Source organism: Orcinus orca, chromosome 2 (assembly GCF_937001465.1).
Source record: "Orcinus orca chromosome 2, mOrcOrc1.1, whole genome shotgun sequence".
NCBI lineage: Eukaryota > Metazoa > Chordata > Mammalia > Artiodactyla > Delphinidae > Orcinus > Orcinus orca.
The window spans coordinates 8,157,381-8,177,198 of record NC_064560.1 but is presented as its reverse complement, the minus strand read 5'-3'; the positions used below and the strand labels follow the sequence as shown (position 1 = coordinate 8,177,198).

Sequence of the window (19,818 nt, the reverse complement as noted above, 5' to 3'; positions counted from 1 at the left end):
GTTTGTGCTTTTTTTTTTTTTAAAGGTGGCTAATACGGTTCCATGGGCATTTTAAAAAATGGTTTTTGTTCCTTGGGTTTTTCACGATGCAAGTGTAAGCCTAATCGAGCTTCTTCATCCACTGGAGTTGGTGTTTGACGTATTCTCTTCGGATTCTTTGCTTCCAATCCTTATCCGGTCAATTCCTGGGTCCACCACACCTTTGACCAGAGTCAGTTTGGACCACTTTCCTGCTATGACGTTTATTGGCCACTCGCCTTGTGGGAACTTAGTGCCCTGACAAGGGATCAAACCAGTGCCCCCTGCGGTGGTAGCGCGGAGTCCTAACCACTGGACCGCCAGGGAATTTCCCCCGCTATGACTTTTAATCTCGCAACATTCACCCTGAGAGGAACGTACTCTCCTATGATACAGCTCAGCAGTGCACTGAACGGGCCAGACTGGGATCCAAAGCAGAGCCTCCAAGACAGGCAATCTACGTCCAAAGATTATTAGCTCACAAAGTGATCCTAACACTGTCCTCAGGACCTGCGTTGAAGGAGGGCTCCCTGGCTTCCATTTTCTTCCAAGAGGGCCACATAACCCAGCAAAGAAAACAATAGCTAATTTTTCTGCACAGCCAGACCTAATGGAATCAAGATGTTCTTCCGGCCGGCTGCCTACCCCTCAGTGTCAGACCACAGGAGCTCTCAATTGATTGGTTAACTCCGTGACAGATGCCCAGAGTGCTGGGCCCTGACCCTTTAATGGATGGCCTCTTTTTAACCCATCAAAAACCTTTTAGCTTCCTTTGGCTTCAGAGTCGTTACTAGGGGAAGACAGAGGGAAAGAAGACCACAGATATTTAACAGGCCTACGGAGAAAACAGGCCATTTTATTTGTCCCCAGTGGACGCAATTTCCTTTTAATTTTCTCCCTAGGGGGGTATCTCTCTCTATCATTTTCTTGTGTGTATTTTGGCTTTTCTTGGGGAAGGACCTGACCATAAAGCTTTGGCAAATGTAAAATCTTTCAAGAGAAGCTGAGAGTGCTTTTCCTTTCTTATCCTTGGCCTCCTGATGGAATTTCTTCCCTCCTCCGTGTGCCTCTGGGGGTTGGATGCGGGTTAGTATCCAAAGGGAGAAGCTGGCCCGGGATGCACGTTACCTGAGTTCAGCTTCGGTTTTTCTCGCAATGAGCATGGTGGCCCAGTTTGGTGTGGCTTCACTTCTCTGGGCTCCAGCCTTCCCTTAAAAAAAAAACTTCAAGGCTAATCACACCTGTGAAGACTTCAGTGACTGGGATGCTTCAGAGAAGGAATTAATCTGAGAAGCAGTTGGTCCGTCTCGGGTGGGGAATTATGATGGGCCATTCCACTTGCAATGGCAAAGATCTCTTCTTGGATTGCTCGAAGGGTTTTTGTTTTGACTACTTTGGAGGACTTTGGGGAAACCTGTATTTTTCTATATTTTTTTTTGGGGGGGGAGAGGAGTTGGCAGTTATCAGTTGTCTTACACCTGGTGGCCCCGCCCAGAGGTGCGGCATCACAGTGAGACCCTGATGGGGGCTGGCTGAATCCGTGAGAGATGGGGTCGAATGCGGAAGAATGGGTTGGCAATGAGCTCTACATAAATAAAGGTAAACAATCATAACGAAACCCCTGCTTAATCAAGCTTAAAAAAAAAAAGAAATGACAATACTCTTACACTGTGGTATCTGGGAAACAAAAGTTAAAAAAAAAATTAGTCAACTAGCAAGGGCTCTATGGGAATCATTATTTAAGAGCAGCTTGTGTGCCCTTTAAACTACCCAGTGCTTCAAGCGTTGGCTCATCCTCCTGGGGAGGGGAAGGTCTTGCAGATCCTGGTTGCTGTGGGTACCAGGAGAGGGGCAGACCACTGCTGCGGAGACAGCAGGTGTGAACGCCAGGCTCTCCTGGTTGGAAGTGCCTCGGGGGTGTGGAGGACGGAGAGGCACGGGGCCGGGGCCGGGGCCGGGAGGCTGGCTTTGCGAGCCATGCTGCTGCCGAGACCACGTGCGCTCTAGCCGGCTGCTCTGTGATGGTGCCGCAGCCGGCAGGGGCAGGGAGGCCGGTGTCAAGCCGCCATCTCTGCAGCTGGCACCCTGGTTGACTTCGGTCATCTCTCTCCCTCGGGTTCCTCTTACTAAGCAGTTCTGTATCTGCTCCACAGTTTAGCCTTCCCAGAAAGAAGAAACATGAGGGGATGTTTTCTTAGAGATAAGGACAGAAATTCTAGAATTTCTGTCTTCCCAGGAGGACTGCTCCTATTTCAAGCTCTGCCCTTGTTCCATTTTCCTAGAGGAATCCTGAAGTGGGCAGGTCACTGTGGGGAAGTGTGAATTGGGGGGAGAAGGGGTGGGGGCAGAGGAGGAACTGGATACTTCCCAGCAGCCTGCCCTAAACCACTTTCTTTTCATGACTGCTGTCCCCATCCCCCACCCCTCCGACTTAACAGCCCTAACCTGGGCTGCTTCTCCCAGAGATTCACGTACTACCCTCTGCCGAGCAATTCGCATCCTGCGTCACAAACGTCTTTTTTACTCAGTTATCTTTCCTACCTGACTCTAGGCTTGTTGAGGGTATTTTCCTGGCACCTAGCACAATGCCTGAGGCATATTAGACATTCAGTAATTGTTGAGTGAATAAGTGCATGAACGAAAAGCTCTTTGAGGTAGGTATTATGGAAACCAAAGTTCAGAGAGGTTAAGTTACTTTCTCCAAGTCACACAGATGATAAATGGTGGGAGATGGTATTTGAACCCCTAGGTGCTCAAAATTCAGGTAACTTCCATGCCATGAGGAACCACCGGCCCTTGAACCTGCACATCTTGTTAATACCTTTCTAAACTGCACGGGATATGGCCACAGGGAAGTGGCAGTGAGGGCCAGCCCAAGAGCTGCAACCCAGGAACCACAGCCCTTGCTTCTTCTGGTAGTTCTGTCTGAATTCAACTCTCCTCCAAAGTGAATGGGGGAAGTTACGGTCTCCAGGAGCTCAGGGGCTCGAGCTGGAATCCTAGTACAGACCTGGAGTGACTCTGCATGCCCATTCTGCTGAGAAACTGCCTCGACTGGCTTAGGGCTCTTTGACAGGCATGATCGGAGCAGGACCCTCCTGGTAGAGTCCCCCAGCCCTACCTGCAGGCGCTGGGAGTGAGAGCTTGACACCGTTCTGGCTGTGCTAGGGTTTAGTATTAAATAGGTTCACACTTCGGGAAGATCAGTTCAGCCCGGGTTTCCCCTCTGAATCATGCTCATTAAAAAAAAAAAAAAAAAATCTCACAGAGCTCCATCAGTATCATATGGCTCAGCAGAAACAAGCCGAGATTCCCTGAGACAAAGCAAAGGTTACTGGATGCAACAAGCAGGGTTTCTCAGCCTAACATTTCCTGCTTCTAAGTAAGAAAAGGCGTCCAGATGAACTAGAATAGTGCAATGGTCTGTGTCCTCCTGCAATTCATTTTCCACATATAGTTACTAGTAGCAATTTGGGTACTTCTGCTCCAAGAGACAGTCTAGATGGATTGGTAGGGAAATTTTATGCTTTTTTTCCCCCCAATCAACAAATCTAAGCCGTAAGAAGCTCTCATGCCTCCCTCCTCCCTCCCTTTCTTTACAGACGTCTGGCCTTTCACGTGGAGCTTTCTCCAACCTTCCTTATGGGAGCTACACTATCCCATCTCTGAGGCCACTACACACATATACAGGGAGATGACCTCAAAATTAGTGGGAGCTTCCAACAAGCGAGTAGGTATTCTGCTCTGCTGCTTTTGCTCATTTAACCAGTATTTATCATCCACCACGGGTCAGGCACTGTACCGCCAGCAGGCGTGCGCTAGAGAAGAAACAGAAGCCTCTGCACATTTTGGGGAGGGGACAGGGAGGCAAATAAGAGAACTGGACAGCGAGGAAGTCAGAGGGTAGCAGGTGCTGGGGAGGCTAAGACAGGGGCTGTCACTGTTTATCAAGCGGTCGGGGAGCCTTCACTGACGTGACAGCTGAGTGGATACCAGAAGGAAACTGGGGCAAAGCCGTACACTCACGTGAGGGAACACAAGAAGTGCAGAAACCCAAAGCACCATTTGTGTGTGTGTGCGCGCGTGTGTGTGCTTGCTATGTTAGTGCAGAAAACGCTGACGTTACCAGGGAATGATGGAATCTTATTTAACCTTAAAGAGGAATGAAGGTCTGATTCATGCCACAACATGGATGAACCTTGAATACATTATTCTAAATCGAAGAAGCCGAGCACAAAAGGCCACAAATTCTATGATTCCATTTATACGAAATGTCTGGAATAGGCAAGACCAGAGAGGAAAGTAGGTGCGTGGGGCTTGGGGAGAAATGGGGAGTAGTCAAGAGCTCCCTTGAGGCCTTTCCACTGTTTTGACTGGTAAAAATCCTTCTCTGCATTAACCATAAATCAGAAGATGCTTTGGTTAAAACTCAGTAAAACTAACTACTTAAAAGGAGCCAGCAGTCCAGGCTAAAGCCCCCTAACCCCAGGGCTGCCCCTTCTCCGTAAGCAGCCCCCCACTGCCCCTGGTCGCATGGTCCTCCTATAGACCTCTCCTCTCGGGTCCCCTGGGGTGGGCTCTGTGGGAGCCAACTGACCGCTTTGGGCTGTCATGGCCGAGGCACCTCTGGGAGGCGGGGGGTGTTCTCCACCACCACCATGTGAGCAACCTGGCCAGGGACCGGGTTTCAGATGGTTTTTGAACCCTCACAGCTCCAAGCATCAGCTCAATATGTATCAGTAAAGATATCTACATGTGCACGCCCGTGCATGGGCCATTCACTCAGCTGTGGTTCCTGACCCTTGTTACAGACAGGGCTGGGGGCTGGTTTATGGTCCGGGAGGCCTGGAGAGACGGGCATCTGGAGCTCCCCTGGCTCTTTGACCTCCTAATAAAAGGCCAGAACAGGGGCACCCATCACAAGGAGGCTGGGTCTGCTCTGGGTCCGCCCACGGACCACCCTCAGTGCCAGTGTACGCTTTCCAGGAAGGTTCTTAGGATTGGCGAGGAATCTTTCAAATCCCCATGAAGCATCAGAAACACCTGTTGCGAATGCCAGAAGGACCTGGGTGCCGGGATCTCTGGGGTTGCCCCAGTTCTTAACTCAGCACAGTTGGTCAGGAGTTATGCCATCAGTGGGTGATGCCACCACTGCAGAGCCAGAGCCACAGGATATGATAGTGACGTACTGGCTGAGACTTCACGGTGATCAATCTCATTAAAGTGAGTAGTGAGCAGACCACCCAGTAAGACAGGCAAGAACCAAACAAACAAAAGGGCCAAGAGCCCGTTTCACGGGTCACCACCCTGGTTCGAGAGGTCACCCTGTGCCCTGGTTTGCTTGGGGCAGCCTGGGTTTGCCTGACGCTGGGGTGTCATCATTAACCAGTGCCCTCTTCCATTCTCAAGTGTCCTGGTTTGGATATTAAAACCCTATGGTCACAAAAATAAATATAGTCTATGATTCCAGTTATATGAGATCCCTAGAGGAATCAAATCCATAGAGAGGGAAGTAGAATGCTGGTTGCCAGGCGCTAAGGCTGGGGAATCATTGTTTCACAGAGACAGCTTCAGTTTTGCACAAAGAAAACGTTCTGGAGATGGGTTGCACAACAGTGGGAATGTACCTAAGACTTAACCACTTACCAATGGTTCCAATGGTAAATTTTATGTTATGCATACTTTCACAATTAGACTTTTTTTTTTTTACATTTAAAAAGCATTACTGTTTACGTGACTCTGAAACCTCTCACCCTCCATTGGGGTATGAAGTGTTTAGGAAGGTGGAAACTGAGGGAGAATTTGAGAGGGAGAGAGGTGTGCTGTCAGCTCCCTGACCCAGAGTGGGGGACTTGGAGGATGCCTTCTGCTAATCTAGTGAGAAAAGGTTCACTAGGGTCGCCTGGAGAGCTTGACAGGTGTCTCCTGAAGTTAAGGGCCACCTAAGACTGCCCCTGGCTCCTGTTGACATCTAAGTCACAAGAAGTGGGCTGCTAGCTGCCCGCAGAGGAGCTGACGGGGAGAGAGAGGAAGTCCAGCTGGGAGAGGGGGCAGGATTTACCTTTAGACCAAGTTTGGAATTTTGGTTGTTATCAAGGACCGGACACGCATTTCTTAATAAAATTAACTTTGCTGCTTAAAGTGACTGCATGACTCCGTATTACCTGGGAGTGATCAGAGAAGTCATGGGCTGTCTGCGTTTCCATCTAGGGAAGAACGCTTTTAAAAGAACAGTGGGAGATGGAAGAAATGGGCCTTTTTGAGTCCCAGGTGATCGATGTTCTTGTTAACCTGGCCAAGTCTTTGGTTTTTAAGCCAGAGAAAACCCATCAACACTTAAGCTACTACTGGCCCAGGCTCACTGGAGTGGGCGAGGATACTGGAGGCGCCTCTACTCAGGACTGGGATCCAGCAACAGCGCTGGGTTTTGATTTGAATCTTCAGGTTGCACCCAGGGTCGATGGGGCGCCCCAAGGAGCGGGAGTCTGTTTCTGCGAGTTATTTAGAAGCTCGTCAGTCTCAAGGGGGGTGCTGGCCTGGCTGACTGGGTGTTTATTTGCATGTGATAAATACAGACTGTTGAGTTTGACCCCTACTCTCCCCCAGTCAACGTGGCTGTTCATATGGCCATCCTAGGGCTGTCCACACGAGGACGAGCCCCGGGACACCTCACACCCCACACAAGCGACAGAGGCCTCAGCTGGGGGGGCGGGGCTGGAAACTATTTTTGTTTTTTTTGTTTTTTTTTTTTGCGGTACGCGGGCCTCTCACTGCTGTGGCCTCTCCCGTTGTGGAGCACAGGCTCCGGACGCGCAGGCTCAGCGGCCATGGCTCATGGGCCCAGCCGCTCCACGGCATGTGGGATCCTCCCAGACCAGGGCACGAACCCGCGTCCTCTGCATCGGCAGGCGGACTCTCAACCACTGCGCCACCACGGAAGCCCCTGGAAACTATTTTTGGTTGTCTGCTCAGATCTAGCTGCCACTTTGGCTGACGCGAACAACAGTCAAAGACAGACAGGGATTTACCCACTTAGAAACTGGCATTTTCTCCCTCTACCATTTTCTTCTGGGAAAGTGTTGCTTTTCACTCTTCCTTTTAGGAAGGACTCCCTCCTGGCTTTACAATGAGCTTGCCCCTTGCTTCATTCCCCTCCCCTGTTTCTCCTTTCCTGCTTCTCTCAACCTCAAGATTCCCCAGCACCTGTATCATTGCCTTGTTGATGAGGAAACAGACCTAGCGATGCGACTCAGCTTGCAGACCTGGAGCTAAAACTGAGGGGTCTTGACCACCAGGCCAGATATCTTCCCACCAGATATAACAGTAGGAGGTGGGCGCAGGAAAAGAGCATCCAAAGGGTGATGCCGGTCTGGCGATTAACCCTTGCAAGCAGAGAACATTTGGGTGAATTCTTCAGAGTATAGTGTACCCCCTCTAAGAGCTACCTCCAAACATGTCAGCCCAGGAGAGAGCTGGACCTGCCTCTTAAAGGGAGAATTGCATTTCTCTCCTCTCGTACCTCCCCAGAGAAATGACTCTCACGTTATAGCTTCTAAGGATTATCCACCTGGATGGAGACATGCTTCTATTTTCTGCTCACAGGCATCATTTTCGAAAGGGCCAGTCTGACACCAGCACGAGTATTATGGAGACAGTTTCAACAAGGATACAAGCTGGTGTCCTTGGAGGGCTGGCTTACTCAGAACCCGGCTTGGAAACGGCCTCCAGAAGAACCTGTGGGAACCAAGGGACCCTGGGTTCCCAGATCCAGTGACCAAGGAAAAAAAATCAATCCTCTTAACAAAGGGATGCTGTTTGCTCTTTGTGGTGGTCCTGCCTCTTGTGTTCAGCATAAAAGAGACTGCAGCCATATTTGCTATGTCAAGGGCAACAGCGCTTTTATCTTGGGGAACAGGCAACTCTTTGAGATGTAAACATGTTCAAGATGAAGATAATTAGACTATTTCTCGTGTTTTAGAGTCTCCATTTCACAGACATAAAAACAGAGGCCCAGAGAGGCTAAATAAGTTGTTTATCACAACTCTGCACACCCTGGGAGTGAGTGAGTAGCCCTCAAATTCCTCCTTGGTTGAGATTTTGAGATTTGTTTTGGGCCTTTAAGTGGATATGGAGGCCACTGGCTGGTAAAACATCTTTTTTTAAAGGCTTAACTGTTACAAGAAGGAATTTGATTTTAACTCAGACTACACTATCTTAACAACAAAACAACAAAGTAGGATCACAAAGAAAGTTCCCGTTACCTGTGTGTGGAGCAGTGATCCTCAAACTCTGTAGCCTGTCTTCAAATCACCTCAAGGGCTTGTGAAAACACACATTGCCGAGTCCCGGCCTCTGAATTTCTGAGTCTGGACGTCTCGGGTGTGGACCTGGAGTTTGCAGATCTAACGTGCTCCCAGACCACGGAGCGGCTGCTGGTCCGAGGGCCACACTGGGGGGAACCACTGCAGGAAAAGCTACTGCATCGACCAGCCTCTCCTTCAGGACTGAAGGATTTACCTCTCTCAGGGAATTGCCCTCAGCTGTGGAGAGCTGGCTTGCCCAAGGTCACAGCCCCACGCCTGTGGCTCACCTGTATCTAATGATTGGTTGACGCTGGGCTAAGGCGATGGGTCTGATGCTTGACCGCCCATTGTTGCAGCTTCACAGCTTTCCCTAAGGTTGTATCACAGCTCAGCTTCTCCCTCTGCTCACTGCTGTTAATTCCAGACCACTTCCCAATACACTTCCTTGCGAGAATCCCTAACTGCTTCCCAGGGGATGCAACACTCGGAGTCCCTTAAAGTCACCTCCTTGGCAAGGCCACCCCTGACCATCCCCCTCTTCCTTACTGATTGGTTATCTTCGTAGAATTCAATACTCTGACACTCTACGTTATAGATTTACCTAATGCTATCGTTTGACCGTCTTTCCCACTAGACTCTAAGGTCTTTGAGGGCAGGGACCCGTCTCTTTTGTTCACTGTAACACCTGCAGGGCCTCAAGCAGGGCCTTGGCTTACAATAGGCAGTTGGTAATTCTCCTACGGGGTCCGTTTTATTGGAGAGGATTTCACATTCAACACCTCCTACTGGAGTTCTAAAGCCCTAGCTCAGCGCTTTCAGGGGGCTGCAATTCTTGGATGGGAGGAGACACTGGGATTCCTGTTCCAAAGAGAGAGAACTCAGCCTTGCCTAATACATGTGCTTTGAGAAGAGGATGTCTATTGTCTACTGATGCTTTGAGAAGAGCGTCTCAGTCTTCCTAGAATACAGCTGCTTTTTTCTTTCTTGGGGAGTTATTTTAAGATGGCAGACGCTGGCGACTCTCTCTGCCGCCCTCCCCTGCCCTGCACCCTAGCACCCCTCCAGCAGGCCTGCCCCTCAGCTTTGAGGCTGGTTCCCCTTGGTGACCCATGGCCAGGGCCTGTCACCCACAGGCATGGAACCCTTCCCGGTCCGCTCAGCGCTAAGTGAGGTCTGAAGGAGGCAACAGAGAAGCCCTTTGATCTGACGATGAAAAAGCAAAGGCTGCAAAATGCTAAAAGTAGTCCATGGAGCCCTTCCTCCTCGGAGAGCCCAGGGTGCGGTTTCCCAGGGGAATACAGATAACGGAATGAGGGAGGCACCCGCCCAGGGCCTGCCGAGGCAGAGGGCCCAGCAGCCCGAGGATGAGTCAAGTGCATCCAAACAGAAGCTGAAAAATAAGTTGGCAAAGCACTTAATGGCGTGCTTATCACGCTGAATAATTCAGCAGGCTGACTGCGCTGGGAGTCGGTTCACAGTTAATGGAGTATTTCCTGTAAATATTATTTTCTCTTCCTGTTTCATCATCTCATCCAGTTCAAAAATCTTTACTAATCTGGGGAGGTGACAGGAATGCATCAATTCTCTGAGCTAATGCCCCCAGTTCTGAAATACTCTTAGCTGCTCTGGGGAAAGGGGCGACCATCTACCCTGGTTCCTTCTCCTAATGTCTCAGAGGGGAGCCCTCTGTGCTCGTAATTGCCACCTAAGTGAACATAAAAGCGCTCCTAATTGCACATCAAATAAATAAGTAAATGCTGTCTGCTGAATACGTAACAAAGACCAGCACTGCCATCCTTCCCCCCCCCGGAGAGATTTCATTAAATATAGGCTGGCGAATGGGCTGCAGCTGTAAATGATGATTTACAGATATTCAATACACCTTCTAGGGAGGTTTCTTTGGAGTTACGTGTTTCACACCGTTCGTTCTTGAATGCGTACATTCTCTGACACAGCCTGCAGGACGGATCTTTATCCTAACTCTTCCCGGCACCCCATTCGGAAAGCGTTTTCTGTTGTAAATGATAATGTTTTCTCATGATTCGATGGCTGGTCTGGCCACAGGTCTGGAAAGTGCAAATTCCAGCAGGCGGACAGAGAAAGCAGCTCAGCTTGGCACTGCTGGGGGTTGAGTCTTGAGTGTGGGAGAGGCTAATCGCCCAAAGCCTTTGCTCCTGGTGCCACAAAGAAGAGGCAGATTGTCCCAGAGATCAGAGCTTTCGGACGTTCCCGGGCTCTGATCTAAGGAATGCAAGGCCCTCCTCTAAAAGAGGGAGCCCTTTGTGATCGATTACGTCCAGCTTTATCTATCTCTGCCCCACCTGATCCCGGTTCTGCAGGAGTTAATAAGCAACGCCTTTTCAGTACATATCATTTGATTTTCACTCAAATGTGCTCGGGGAAGAAGAAACACTCTTGCTTGTACTAACACAATGATCTGAGACCGATGGCGCAGCTGATCTGCGGCGTCCCCACGGACGGTCACTTTATGTAGCTGGCTTTTGCTCTGCTTTGATGCGTGGGTGTCTTTCCTTGGCCATAAATGCAACCTAAGACGAAGCTTGGGATTTACTTCAAGTTCCCACATGCTGGTCTGACAACGTTTCATGATTCCCTGAAGCCAACAGGACAGTTCCTGGTGGAATAAAGGACCTCTCACCTGCGAAGAGCTCCGTTCCTACACACGCAAACACACGCTAAAAGGGAATGTGATACCCAGGTGAAAACAGGGTAAGATCGTCTATGTAGCTGCAAGGTTTTTCTTTCTTCTTTTCACCACTGTGACCCTCTTTGCACGTTTCTCACCATTGTTAAACCCAGACAGTTAGACATGTAAATACTGCCATTCCTGTACTCTTGATACCTCACTCACAAACGGTGCCTAAAATTATCACCCCAGCGTCATGGGGAAGAAGAGAGGCATGTTTTGCAGTGTGATCAGTATTTTAGTAGGAACAAGAGAGCAGAAGTGGGGAGGCAGGCAGAGTGAGAGGGAAACCATCACTGGGTGAAGGAGGGAAATAGGAGGATTTAGTGAGAGTTGATAGGGGGATAGTTAATAACATAAAAATTCTGCAATCTGTCCTTGGATACTGTGTGGGATTCTGTCTGATCTTTTAAAAGAGCTCATCTACACAAGCAAGGGCCACTATCCTGGTGTATGTGCACGTACTGTATGTTTTAACTGTTTTTAGCCCTATGTGTGGGTGTTTTAGGGATTTGGGGGGCTATTCTTGCACACATCATTCCGAAATACTTCTGAAATAGGCCTTGAGCTTCTGAACATACACAAAAGCCAAAACACCCTCTTTGGGTGTCCACACGTGTCTCGCTGTTCCCGACACATGTGCCCTGAGAGCAAAGAAGCTGGTTTTTTTTCCTCTAACATCAGCAGCTTGCCTTTTTGGGCTGTGCTTCTGCAAGGCCAGGCATCGGTTTAGAAGATCCAGGTAGCAGATAGGGGTGCGTGATTGGGAGGGGCCTAGAATGTTCTCCCTACTCCATGGGTGAGGGACCCTGTGCTTTACTCCATCTCCCCCAAAGCCCCCAGGGCTTCAGAGTGAGGACTAAGCAATTTAGGGCAGACTCTGCCACCAGAGTGGCAAACTGCACCCCAACCGGGGAACTTGGAACAGCGACGGCGCCACCCATTTCTGGACAGTCGTCAGCGACCCACCCCTCCTTTTCTGGTGGTCCACGTGGAAGAACTTGAGTGCGTTCTCATAGGAGGCTGCTGAGCGCCGCTTGCTGTGTGCCTTATTTGCTGATGCTCTTGTAGCTGTGGAGGCCAGACAATACCTCCAGGTCCCCTGACGGCAAGGGAGCAGCTCACCCCGCCCCTGCCTCTACTTGAATGTTGGCTCTTAGCATGGTGGTACCATGTGACACAGCTGCTGTAACTGGGTCAGAGTGTCAGGGAGGCCTGTGCCTGGGCTGGAGGTGCAGCTGTTGCTACAAAAGGGCCTTCAGGTGCCCAGAACTGGGCGTCACTCCCAGTTTCCCGAGCATTGCCGGGGTTCCGGGTTCCAAGCTCTGCCTGGCCCCTTTTGCAAGGGTGTGGTGTCGCCTGGAGGGTCACCCATCACTCGGGGCCGGCCCGGACTTGAGCCCTGTGTCCAACTCCTAGAGTGCAGAGGCCCTGCCGGACACACCTGCTGCGCCTGGCTGACCCTCCCCGAGTCCGAGTTCGGAAAGGAGGCCCGCGGCGGTGTTTCTCAACTCTGGCCGCACATCGGAATCAGCTGGGAGGCTTTCTAAACGGTCAGCGGCCGGGTCAGAGATGGAGGAGGGTGGGACCAGGGGAGACTGGGGCATCTCTTCATCCTGACAGTTTCACGTGAGTTTCTGATTTTTAGCTGAAGACAGACTGCGGCACGCGTATGGGGATGTGCACCAGTGGTCACTACCACGTGCCTGCGTCTCTTTAGGTTCACAGGTCCGGAGCCAGGGAGCATGCCCCGTGCACTCAGGGACTCACAGGGGCCTTACACGAAACAGGGACGGCTTTTTATGAAGGTGACGACACTGGCAGAGCAGAAAGAACAGACGCCCTGCATCCTTCCCCCTGCAGCTGGGACCCTTTACCTACAGCTCAGATTAAGTCTTTAGGGCCCATGGCAGGTCTCAGCAGAGGTGGATACCCCTTGGGCTAATGAAACTTTGGGTCTCTTCCCCTCGTGGGTCCCTCCCCTCCCCTCCCTCCGTCCTTCCTTCCTTCCTTTATTCTGCGCCAGGCGGCTTGTGGGATCTTAGTACCCCGACCAGGGATTGAACCCCAGCCCTCGGCAGTGAAAGCTGTATGTCCTAACCACTGGACCACCAGGGAATTCCCGTCATAGGCTTTTCAAAAGCCCGTTCTTAATTTTATATGTAGATTGCACATTCATTTCCTAAAGACGGCTCCCCAAGTTACAGAAGGGTCAGGGTGTCCCGGTCCCAGCCCTGCCCTTCTGCCTCACAGGGAATGTCACGATGGGGAACTGAAATCCACTCACAGCTACTGTAATTTTTCCAGTGTGCCGAGTGCCTCTCCCGTTCCTCTCTCTGTTCAGTCTCTGGTTCAAAATTCTTGATACTGTCGAGCTCCAACTGAATACCCACTGCCTATTTGCCACCACTCCCTGGACGTCCCATCAGCCCAAAACTCGGCATGTCCTAAACTGAACTTCTCTCCCCTTCTCTTATATCCCAGGCTTTGGTCAATCAGGAAGTTGTTGTAGATTCTCCTGCTGCTCCAACTTCCACCCTGTCGCTTCCCGCCATTGTTCAGTCACATCACCTTCTAGACATCTCACTTCCAAGTCCCCTTCTCTATCCCCGGTACGGACAGCCACCCCCGAGCCATGCCACCAGCTCTGGCCTAATGTAATGATGTCCCGGTTTGCAAGTCTTGCCCCGTATCACTCCACTCATCCTCCGCCAGGTACCAGAACGATGTTTCTCTGACTACGAAGGTCTGATGTGGTCACGCCTCTGTCTCGAAGATGAAATCCTCATAGCAAACCCTGAGGATTCTGTTTGCTGGGGCCCCATCAGCCTGCTCTCTGGCTCCTCTCCCAGGACGTCCAGCCCCAGCGGTGCTGTGTGCTTCTCCATCACGCCACGCTGTTCTCCTTCACGGTGCCTGCGTGCACACCTGTGTGCACCCTCACCCCGTTAGTCCATCTGCAAAACCTCTGTCCACCTTTAACACTCAGCTCCTACTTTGCTGTCTGTGAAGACGTTTCTCCTTAAGCCCAGATGATGACCCTCTCCTTTAATTCACCACCAACCCTCACACAGGCCTCTCTTATCTGTAATATGCAATCACCACACCCCTGTCCCTGATACCCTGTGCAGGTCCTGAAGACCTGATGTGTGTCTTAATTATCTCAGCACCTGGTGGTCTGCCTTGCATATAACAGGTATGCAATAAACATTTTCGAATGAATGACTAATGACTCTGATGGCTTGGTTGTCTCTCAATTAGCAATAGACTTGAGAATCCCAACTACTTCCTTAGAGGTCACAGAAGCGTGCGTTATTTTAAAGAGCAACTCAGTTTGAATAGAGGCAATATCGGAATAAATGTGTTGACCTTTTAACATTTTTAATCCACTGACCTGCATAAATTCAACCAATGAGAGTCAATTCTCTTATTCAAAGGCTGATTATTCACATGTTGCACTTCCTACTTTTCCATATTTTGAAGTCCGTTTTGGAGACTGACAAGAATAGTTACCATTTATTAAGCCCTTGCGCTGTGTCACACCCTGCGTTTTGCATATATCACATACATCAAGCGCTACCTCATTACCTCTAAAATCTTCATTAGCACCTCAATTAGAGAAACAAAGCGAGCTTAAACATATTAATAAGTGAAACTGAACACATACCGATACGTGTAAGCACGTTTTTCAAAAACATTCAGAGGGAGAGAAGAATTCAACTGTGGGATTTTAATGAACTCCACTGTAGACCCCAATCGTCCAAGCTGGCCTTGGTCGCCACCAGTGTGGGCAACCAAGAGCTGGATACATTGTAACCAGGACTGGGTTAAATGATCCAGGAGTATCCTTGGCTCTTGCAGCAGAAAAAAATGGCCAAGCAAGTTGGAGAGGGGACAGTGGATGTAAGAAGGAAGGAAGGAGTCAAGAGAGAAGAAAAAGCACAGAAACTTACAAAGGTCATAAGGGAAAGAGGCAGAGAGGAAACAGAAAGAGAGCGTGGAAGAAGTACAGATCCAGTGACTGAGAAAAACAAAGAGGGAGAAAATAAGAACGCAGAGTCCGAATCACGTCCTACAGCAGGAAACTGGAGGGGTTTTGGAAACAGTCACGAAACAATGGTCCCCGAAACAGCCAGATTCCTACTGAACTGTCCCCAGGAAAGAATCCCTCCATCATATGCTCAAGATCTTTTCACAGAACTCAACTGAGTGACTGATCAACTGAGTGAAAATCCTCCTCAACACAGGGCCATTTTTTTTTCTATCAATTTACTAAAGAAACTGGCTGAAGGCAGATGTTAACTGGGTAGACTACAATAAGCTCGGATATGTAGTGTGGATTTCAATCCTGTTCGTGGATAAAGAAGCTTGGAAGGCATTATGCAATAACATAATGAACCTATATTGCTCTCTCCCTCCGAAAGCAAGTGTGGTTTTGATAAACTTTTAATATGTATTTCAGGGTCTGAACCACATACCGTCTCCCCATTTTTCTCTGCCGGAGGAGCTGAATGACAGCTCTCACCTCAGAGATATTTTTCCATTATAATTTTTCAATTTGTTCTGGTCTAAAAAATGTGTGGAAACGAAAACAGAGAAAATTCAAGCTCTGTGTCCTCTTCAAACATTCTGTTTTGGCTTCACTGTAAGTTTGCAGACTCCTTTCTGCTTCCCTTTCTTTTTTGGCAAATGACCTTATTTCTTCCAGATTTCTGATCGCTTCTAATATGCCAGAAAATATCTACTGGATTCGGCCTCTTTTGGGCCTATTCTTTTAGTTCCCCTCGTCCAAAAAACAAGAAACAGAAAAACAAAAACAAACCTTTGGGAAAACTCAGATTAGCCTTGGGATGCAAGAGACATGCTCCCCCATGTTCTCAAGCACACAGCACCCCAGGAAATGAAGGAACAGGACAGCCTCTCAAAGCCCTCTGGTCCATCTGCCCTGGGTGAGCTGATCTAGTCTTCTTACCTTAAATAATTTTAACAGCTTCCATTTCCTTAGTGATGGGGAAGAAAAATACTTCCCCAGGGAACACAGGCTGGATGACTGCGGAGGAGTTTGCATACACCCAAAATGAGCAGGAGACCGGGGGGCCCAGAGGCCCTGAGGCTGCACGGGGTAACATTTTTCGTCACTTCTCTGCCTGTGTCTCCCTCCACCTGAGTGCCATCCTCCCACAAAGGAGAGCACGCTTACCTTCCTGGGCTTGACTTTATCGTGGTAGTCATACTGAAAGATGCCTTTGTAGCTCAGTCCCAGCCACCACGGTATCCCCTGCTTGTCCTAGAACATCAAAAGGAGTACAGGTAAGCATGGGACCAGACAAGAGAGAAAGGAACCAAGAGATCTCCTGGTTCACCTGAAGACAAAGGGAAATGCAAATTCCTTGAAGTGGACGGAGCCCACCTCGCTGTGCCTTACCTTAATGGGTGTGCCCTGTCATCAAAGGATGCTTAGTAAAGTGACTTAGTAAGTGCCCTGGGTTGGGGACCCAGCTCTGCTCCTAACCAGCTGGGGTCCTTTCCCCGTTTCTGAGTAAGAAGCAGACGCCTTGTTCTTTGTTCTCCTTCTAAGACTTTAGGTTTTCAGAGCTGGGCCCCTCACCTACCAACAGGGAAAAATCTGAGAGATGCTGAACATTCTGACAGAACGACCTTCTGGGCCGAGAAACTGTCATCGACTGTCAGAGCTGGAAGGAACCATAGAGACTATGGAAGCTGACTCCTCTGAAAATTTTGTCTTAAAACATTTTATTTTTTTTTAGAGCACTTTTAGGTTCACAGCAAAATTGAGAGGAAGGTACAGGAGTTTCCCATGTACTCCCATCCCTACACATGTGTAGCCTCTCCTGTGAAGAACATCCTGCACCAGAGTGGTACCTGTGTTGCCAATGAGGAACCGACGCTCACCCGTCCTAACCACCCAAAGTCCATAGTTTACCTTAGGGTCCACTCTTGCTGGTGTATGTTCTATGCGTTTGGACAAACGTATAAGGGCACGTATCCATCACATACCTAGTGTCACACAGAGTATTTTCATGGCTCTAAAAACCCTCTGTGCTCTGCCTATACATCCCAGCTTCCGGCAACCGCTTTCGCCTTTTCCAGGATGTCACAGAGTTGGAATATCCAATACGCAGCCTTTCCAGATTGGCTTCTTTCACTTAGTAATACGCATTCAAGACTCCTCTAATTTTATTTTATTTTTAAATTTTGTAGCTCATACATGCGTATTTATTTGATTCCTACCAGAACAGTGGAAATGCTCTCAAAACTAGCTCGTTTTCTATATCACTGTTTTCCCCCTATTTGAATAAATTTATTTATTTTAAAAGTTTTATTGGAGTACAGTTGATTGACAATGTTGTGTTAGTTTTCGGGGTACAGCAAAGTGAATCAGTTATACATATACATATATCCACTTTTTTTTTTTGTAGCTTCTTTTCCCATATAGGCCGTTACAGAGGATTGAGCAGAGTTCCCTGTGCTATACAGCAGGTTCTTATTAAGGACTCCTCTAATTTAATAGACAAAGGAATCATGCAAAGGTTGCGTCCTGCTCTACTCAAGACCCTCCCCTTCCCCCCAGCAGGCCAATGGCAGTGCAGGGTAGGCAGGTGCTCATAAGGTGTGCGTCCTGTTCACCTCATGAAGACAGTGGCTATCTGGCAGGACTGGGGTAGCAAAATCGAAGCTTAGACACTCTGGGAACTGAATTAAAAACACCAACACCATCTTTATTCCTCTAACAGAGACCTCTGGCTCCCCAGATTGTAAGTTGTAAATCTACATTCAAGACTGTTAATTAGAAGCTCCCAAATGCTAGGCATTGACAGTGGGCATATCAGCCTTTCCCTGGATTTGTCCTAATTGCCACATGCGTGAATGATCTAACACACCCCATGGTGGATGTCTTGAAAACTCACAGTTGGCTTCAGCATTTTCAAATATATGTGGGGCAAGAGTTAGTTCAAGGTAAGCACCAAGGTAAAGGGCAGAAGAAACATTTTGAATTTTTAGGAAAGTTTCTGAATTTCTTTAAAGGTATAAAACCCCTGTCTCTGGAAAGCGCCCGGGTGACTGCAATGGTTTCAGAGAACAGGACAAGAGGAGAGATGAAGGCGACTGCAATTGCAGTTTGTCGAGGTAAGAGCTCTCATCACACCATGAGATGCGGCATTGTGAAATTTACAAGGCCACCAAACAGTGAGTCTCGATATAGTTAATTAGGCTCTTTCTCCAAATAGATAGGAGAGCAATCACTCATGTCTGGAGAATCCAAAAGCCAAACACACAGGCACACTTGGCACTTGGAAAATCACAAGGTCTGCTTCTGGCCTCTAACAAGCTGCAAAGGAGTCTATTTCTAAGGTTTGATTGGAAGGCAGAAAGCATGCATATCAGAGGTTGCCCTTCTGTCAAGTTTTAGGGCTGAGGAGGAAATGGAACGCAGGTTTAAGCAAGTAAAAGACCAGATGAGGTTTTATCTCAAAGCCTTCCCATCTGGCTGTCTCAAGCCATCTCAACAGTCTTCCAGCATCTAGAAAACTTCCGTGGGGTAGCTGGAGAAGCCAATTTCATAATCTCTGTTTTTTTTTTTTTTTTTTTTTTTTTGCGGTACGTGGGCCTCTCACTGTTGCGGCCTCTCCCGTTGCGGAGCACAGGCTCCGGACGCACAGGCTCAGCAGCCATGGCTCACGGGCGCAGCCGCTCCGCGGCATGCGGGATCTTCCCGGACAGGGGCACAAATCCGTGTCCCCTGCATCAGCAGGCGGACTCTCAACCACTGCGCCACCAGGGAAGCCCTCATAATCTCTACTTTAATTACGAGCGACGGAGGTGAGGTCAAGCTAAGAACAAACAGCCAATCAGAGAATGGAATGGAGTCGGGGATTCTCGCGTTCCTGGCTCCCATTCCCGAATGCAGACCCCTTTGCTAAACATCACCGTCGAATATCTCCACAACTCAGGGAAAGACTCGCAGTTTGATTTCTGTGACACGCCTCTTGTAATAATGTCAGGACTACTGCTGGACCCTTCTGTTTCCTTTTCGGTAGCAAGATGGCAGAATGGACACGGGCTCCAAACTCTCACTAGCAGTGTAAGAGTTGAACCCTGGCAGCCAGAAAGGGGGATTCTGAGCCTCTTTTCATGATCAATTCCATTTCCTTTTGGGGAGCTGACTGCCCTGTGGCTTCAGTGGCCACATCCCAGGGCAGAGCCAGCTGTACGGGGGGTAAGTCTTCTTAGAGGATCCATCCTTCTCATGTGGGACAGAAGATAACCCAGGAGGCCAGGTCACACTTCTCATGACAGACTATAGCTTAGGCTTAAGCAGGGCAGGGATGGCTGCGATGCTTCTAGGAGGTCTGTGCGTCATGCTGAAGAGGGATGAATAGCTTCCATTGGTGGGAAGCGTGCTGGAAGGACATCAGGAAGAACTGAACCACTGCAGGCTCTGAGAGATCTTGGGCTGAGCTGCTGGGTGGGACTGGAGTCCCCGTACATGCCTCATAACGGAGCTCCACAAATATCATTCTGCCACTTGTTCCTGTCACGGAAATGTGTACATCCAACTACTCAACTCAATTCTCAATAATGGTACTTGGTAAATATTTACTGGGTATCTACTAAGTGCCAGGCACTCCACTGGGTTCTGGGGAAATATAACAGAGTGCAACAGTCTTTGCCATCAAAAGGCTGCAGTTTAGAGGAAGATATGGGCCATTACGTTAAAATGCGTACCAAGGACGCGCAAAGTGCCGTGCAAACTGCCGTGGGCGACAC

At 49.1% G+C, this 19,818-nt stretch overlaps 1 protein-coding gene across 8 annotated transcripts in view; it reads right to left on the bottom strand.

Moving 5' to 3' along the window:
• Positions 1–19,818, bottom strand: part of FRMD4A (FERM domain containing 4A) — a 638,605-nt gene that overhangs the window by 67,562 nt on the left and 551,225 nt on the right. For all 8 annotated transcript variants that reach the window (XM_049705588.1, XM_033403426.2, XM_033403427.2 and 5 more), the window contains one exon: positions 16,229–16,315. In XM_049705588.1, the coding sequence (XP_049561545.1) occupies positions 16,229–16,315 (87 nt within the window). The remainder of the gene's footprint in view (positions 1–16,228; positions 16,316–19,818) is intronic.